The sequence below is a fragment of the Ostrea edulis genome, chromosome 8 (assembly GCF_947568905.1).
Source record: "Ostrea edulis chromosome 8, xbOstEdul1.1, whole genome shotgun sequence".
Classification (NCBI taxonomy): Eukaryota; Metazoa; Mollusca; class Bivalvia; order Ostreida; family Ostreidae; genus Ostrea; species Ostrea edulis.
The window spans coordinates 26,646,093-26,652,616 of record NC_079171.1 but is presented as its reverse complement, the minus strand read 5'-3'; the positions used below and the strand labels follow the sequence as shown (position 1 = coordinate 26,652,616).

General features: G+C 38.9%; 1 protein-coding gene across 1 annotated transcript; it reads right to left on the bottom strand.

The window, feature by feature from the left end:
• Positions 1-5,987: 5,987 nt before the first annotated feature.
• On the bottom strand, positions 5,988-6,524 carry LOC130049507 (uncharacterized). Its single transcript, XM_056147275.1, has one exon. It carries the CDS (start codon positions 6,522-6,524, stop codon positions 5,988-5,990), a length of 537 nt encoding a protein of 178 aa, XP_056003250.1.

The following is a 6,524-nucleotide window of genomic DNA, read 5'->3' as shown; positions in this document are numbered from 1 at the left end:
AAGAAACATATGCAAGGTTTAAATTACGAGGTAGCTGTATTAATTCCAAGAGTATGACATGATTCACTGGGAAGTATTATACTGGCCTGTCTTATTCTGGAAGTGCAGAACTGCAGAGCGAACACTCCGCCAGAAACGATGCATTGGAGATGCCACAACATGGTGCTTTGACTGTGTGCGCAAATGTACCCCATCCCTGCACAGAAAGTCCAAATGTTTCCAAAAGCGTCTGTGATGCCAAAAATACACATTTTCAAGTTTTTTACATTCACTCATCAAGATTTTATTTATGACAACCCGGTCATTAAAGTCATTTGATGAAGCCCATGGTTTCCGCCTAAACAATTGACCAATAATGACAGTCTGTACGCCTACACCAAGGTGAATGTAAGAAGCTAAGGATAAAATGTCTTGTGCTATTTTGGATAGACTGCTGAGCAAAACGTCCTTTTCACCTATCTGCAGAAAACATATTTGTGTTAACACATCAAAGTTCAACAAATCTCTGAACAGACGACTGTCTCTTAACTTCAGGCCACCACGGGCATTCACTGACACAGTATATTGCTCGGTATTTAGTTTGAAATTAGCAAATTCACTTGAATTAACCATATAATTCCCTAGACGTCTTATAAACGAATGCCCGAGTAAGCACACACGTAGAATATTTTGGTTGGCCATGTTGTGACACTCATCTCCGATGCCCGGATGTAAACCTATATGTTACCCAGTCTGAATTCGTAACAAGTCACAAAACTCACTTTCCAGAGGTTCTTCTGCAAATGACAAGCTGGTCATGTACGTCACGAAGTCCGAATACTCCCGGAAGATATGACAACATAAACTGTAAGGATTATCCGGAGGAAATTGAGAATAAATTTTTTTTTTAAAAATCAGCAGCTTGAATAGCGTGGCTTTCCCTTCTGAACAATAGATAAATAATGATCACGTGATGGTCAAAAGCTCGTTGATTGGTTGAACACACAGTAAGGAACAGGAACGAGGTAAAACTAGTTACATAAATGGAACACTGTAGATGTGTAGTGTAAAACTAGGTAAATAAAAGACATTGACATATAAAACTAATAAACAAGAACATGTCACATAAAGGTCATTATCTACAATAATAACATTTTCCTGCTTATTAACATTACATACAGAATTCATGAAGTCAGCTTAGCGCTTTTCAGTACTTTGATTTCTTTTTATTTCTAGATTTTAAATACATGTATTTTATATTATTATAGTTGTATAGTAAGCATTCACACGACAAAGGATATTGTATCCTTGCATGGTGTAAGGACACGAACGAAATGGGGGGGGGGGGGGGTCCTATGATGCGATTCGCATATTTATGTAGGTGTCAAGTTGTGTTAATTTTTACACTTTTTGGGGCCGGGTGCACCGACCGACCGATGACATAGTTTTATCTAGGTCACCATAATCATTTTTTGTCTGTAATATTTAAACACAACGTATAGAACAATGGCTATGTGTTGAAATATTACATTATAATGACTTCACAATATTCGTACATCTGTCGTTATCAGCAATAAAGATACCCTCATGTTGATATCCAACACATTTCACACTAATGAATATTAATTAAGTTTGTGTCATCCACATTATTTATCCCAACACCAATATCTGTCGCCATGTTTACATTACGTATACAATCTAACCTGAATGTATCTTTGTACGGGTTTTTATGTAGTTTAGGAATCCAGTATAGGTACGGTAACTCATTCATTCGACCCATTGACTGGAATATTAAATGTGTCTAAAACTGAAGCATGATTTTGAAGAATTTCATCTTTTGAAAGGGCAGTTGGAGTATAAGTATGATTACCAAAAAGTGGAATTAATGCCAAGTTCGTTTAAAATACAGTTGTAATAATGAGCCTTACAAACAAAGACAATGTTGTTACTAGCTTTGTCAGCTGGAACCAAAACATATTCCTCATGTAACCTATCTAATTCTTTTATCACTTCTGGTTTACTAAACACAGAAGGATAGATGGTACGTACTTTTGTTTTCATGTGTCTAATGCGGGATTTTAATATGCCTCTTATGCTTTTAACCCATTCTGACAATGGATCAAGTTCTTCTTTTTCATATTTAGCCCATCGTCTGGCATAATCTTCGACAGAACTCATAATAGAGATGAAGTTCTGTCGCCAATTAAAAGACCGAGGTTCTCTGTATTTAGGACCTTTAAGAATAAGTGATTTGAGGTCCTCATTTTCAACTATATCAACATCACCAGTAATGACATGTCCAGCTGGACTATAGTTGAAAGAACAAGAACATGTTGGTGGATTACGTATAAGATGGTCTATATCTAAGCACTGCAAAGTTTGTTTATAATTAAAAAGTTTGGATGCAATAGTAGAAGTATAGCTGTAGGAAATACAGGGTGTAGACTTGAACTTGAAATAAGTTGTAATACACGACTGAACCCTTTTATGACGAAGAATGTTGCTTATGTTGACGGCATCTATTCCTTTGTTTGTAAATTTGAGCTTAAGGAACATGATTTGGATGGAATATCATCAATGGTCCGTGCTAGTTTATAGAGCCTGTGGTAGGCAACATCCATAATCATAGAGTTCAGTCTATATTCAGGTGTTGAAGAATCCAAGTATAGACTAGCCATAGCTTCTTCAAATAACGTGTGTAAAACCCTCAATGGAATAGAGTAAAGTTTTGTACGAATATGATGTGGACCTAATTGTCTGTTGACGTGAGGCAAAAGTGAATCAAACGTGACATCATTTATACGAAACAAAACAAAACAAACATTCGTGAATGGTGAAACGACTATGAAGTTGGCCTATCTCTATGTTTATTAAAGACGGTTAAAAAGATAAACAATATGACTGAACCAGAAGCCCCTGTCTTCATGGCTCAAGGGAACATTTGAAGTAAGAAAGAAGTGGACCGGAAGCTCCTGACTTCAAGACCCGATTCCCCACTGGCTCGAGTGTAATAGTCACATGATGGAACAAGAAGCCCCATACTTTGAAATTCCTATGTTTTGGATAGTGAATTCCATGGTAGAACCTGAAGCCCCTGACTTCAAGGTTGCTGCGCAAGAGCAAGGTAACCCTTTCACTCGTTCTCTAGATTACATTTTCATAGTTGGAATTCGAATGTACTTTTTAAATGCTGATGATTTCCAGCGGCCCATATTTTGAACCTGAATGTCCGATGACCCTGAAGCTGCAGCTGTAGTGGCTGCCCCAATCCGGAAGCTGTGTGACTGATACTTGTTTGTATCTAGTCAACAGAATGACAGCGACAACCTTAAGTGATCAGTCAAAAACTGACGGGACACAGGAGTACCATCCATAAATGAAAACAAGGGTTCCACAGGTGACTTATGACCTCTAACATCCATGAAAGTTTGCAGAGCCAAGAAAGGGCATACTAAGGGGTTGGAAGTATTTTGCTGAAGATGCAGAGTGGTAGACTGATTAGAGTGCTTAAAATGTGGGATTGTAAGCTCTATGGAATTGCCCAGTTGGGAATCTTTTTTGCAAGATAACATGTTTAGCTAACAGGAAGTGCTGCTTAGCACCTGCTGTCTTGGTGATTTCCCCCAACCCTGAGGAAGGCACAAAATGCTAAAACATACATACCATGAAGCAATGTACTGCTGAAGGCAGAATTTGTTATGGATGGTAGGGCGGAAACAATTTTTGACAAAATGTCTGGAGTTATAGGTAGTCTATTGTCCATGACTGGCTTAACTTTGCTAAATCCCTGCAATTGTTTTCTAACCAGAAAATTTTGAGTAAGGTCCTGATAACCCCCGAGTTGAACTGTAAAGCTTAGAGCAGCAATGTGTGTGCGGGTAGTTGAAGCAGCCAAGCCTGACTAGTAGCAATGTGCAATGTAAAGCAACAAATGGGAAAGTGATGGGGTAAAGGAGTTGCATTTTTATCAACATGGGCACGAATAAAAGTTTTGTAACTTACAAATATATTTCTATATGATGAAAGTGAATCTTATGATAGCGAGTTCCTAATTAAGAAGTCTGCTGTTCTCGTTAGAGGTGTAGTAGTGTATGTGGAACCTTTGTTTTCTCCATTTCCATGTTGGGGAAGAGTTCTTTGTATCTGCAGGCGAGAGAGAAGATCAGGTGCAATGTTGTGAAGGCCAGGACATGTTCAGAATGGAAATGAATGTTGAATGTAAGAGATGCTACCATAAGGCGTCTCATTAATTTCATCAGGTTGGGGTCTTTGGATGAGGTTTTGTTTATAACATGAACCACCGCACTGTTGTCAGAGTGTAGTACAACTGATGTGTTTGATAACCTTTCATCCCACATTCCCATTGCAAGAACAATGGGACAGAATTCTCTTACAGAAATATGGTATTCTAACCACAGTCCCTGGAATGATCCATAGAACCATTTCCTACCAAATGTACATCCAAACCCTAAATTGCCAGCATCTTTATAGAGATGTAAAGATTGGGAGGTGCACGTTTTTCCAGAATGAAAAAGTGCTTTACCATTAAAATGTACTATGAAAATTGACCAAGCATGTAGATCAGCCCTAGCTTCAGCATTTAACCTACGGTGGTGATAAGGTTTTTTAATGCCCTTAGTAAGATCAATGATTCTACGAAGAAATGTTCTACCAGGTGGCACTACATAGCAGGCACAATTTAACAGCACGATAAGGGACTAACTCACGCAGGGTAGCTATACGTTTCCTATTAAAAACATGAATTGCTTCCTGTAGGCGTAGCAATTTGTCCTCTGGAAGTCTAATCTCACATTTGATGGAGTCTATTTCTAAGCCCATAAATGTGAGTGTTGTGCAAGGAAGTACTGTTTTTTTTTCCGACTTAATTGGTAGGTTGATGTCATTTGCTAGAGTGTGGAATGCCCGAAGTGCATCGTGACAGCCTGGTGAGTTTGGATACCCAATAAACAGAAAGTCATCAAGGATGTGTACACAGTGTAAACCAGAAAAATTATCATGAAGAATCCATTGCAGGGCTGAACTGAACTTTTCAAAAAGGTTACAAGAATTAACTGAGGCCGAAGGGGAGGGTTTTGTCAAAATAAAAATTTTCATCAATACTGGAACCTAATAGTTCAAAGTCATCGGGGTGGACTGGTACTTGTTTGTAAGCATTTTCCAAGTCAGTTTTTGCTAAAAGTGCTCCCACCCCAATGTCCTTGATGGCTGAAATAGCATCATCTATAGTTTGATACTGCACAGTGCAAAATTCATGCGGAATGTGATCATTGATTGAAGACCCTTCTGGGTAAGACAGGTGGTGTATAAGTCTGAATTCCCCTGGGTTCTTTTTGGGGACTAAACCAAGAGGTGAAACTTGAAGGTTAAGAAATGGGGGAGGGGGGAGAGAGAAAAAGGACCTGCAACCCTACCTAACTCTATTTCATTATTTATTTTTTGCCACAATACACTTTCATTTCCCTTCAAAGAAGATAAGTTTTTTGAAAGGCGGAACTGGCGAAGATCTTGGTAAGGAATTCTAAAACCATGTCTAAACCCTTCCAGTAAGAAATTTAAGAGAGTGGGGTCATAACCATGAAGATATTCAGCAAATTTATCCACACTAATTGGAGTAACAACAGAGTTATCAATCTTTTTTTTTGTGGAAGTAAATGGTTTTCTGTGCAGGTCAATATTGGAGGATTTTGTGGGTTGCGTAGTTTTGTTCCTGTCTATTTTTTGTGTACTGAAGTCTTGAGTGTTTGCCAGAGCAGTATTGGCATATGTGTGCATATGGACAGGAATTGCCTTTGTTGCAGGAGCCTTTGTTGTTGAAAGTGAAGCAATACTTTTGCTTCGAAGATGTAGATCGAAGGGGCTGCTTCTTTAGCTTTGTTTTCGCCTCTAATCCCTGAACAATTGCATCATGGAAAAGTTCAGAGTTTTTTCCTATCCCAGGGATAACCTGTCGCCATTGCCGACATTTTTCGTCATAGCATATGGCCGCTTCATCTCCACATGACTTGGATATGCCCTGAATAATTTGCATATGTCATAAGCTGGCCAACTTCATTTGGGTATTTAGTGCAGTGGAGAGCAACGAAGACATGAAAAACCTCCATCCATTGGGCGATGGATTTGATTTGATTAGTGTCATTAGTCTTGACAAAAACCAGTTGTCCGTCTTTTTCGACCGATTTAAATTTTGGTTCCTGTTCATTGCTAGACTTGGGGAGCAATGAGGCCATTTTGACATACTCATTTGCAACTATTTTGGCCTTGATTTTGGTGTCCACCCCCAAGCCCACAGGTTTTGAAATCCCCACAGGAGAAATGTTTTGTTGCACATCATGAGTTTGTGAGGTAATACCTGTGCTAGGTTCCAAGTCAATAAATGCGTTAAAAGTGGATGTATTTGGAGTGGTGTTGTTCACACTCTCTTCTGGTTGTGGGGCTGTTAATGTACTTGCTGAGCCTTGGTTGCTCTTCAGTTTGGTCAAGCACTCTTTTACTGTATTTCCAATGATTGGTAAGGCTGCTGTCAT

Excerpts from the sequence above, each read along its gene's own strand:
- LOC130049507 (XM_056147275.1), bottom strand. The coding sequence starts at position 6,524 with ATGACAGCAGCCTTACCAATCATTGGAAATACAGTAAAAGAGTGCTTG.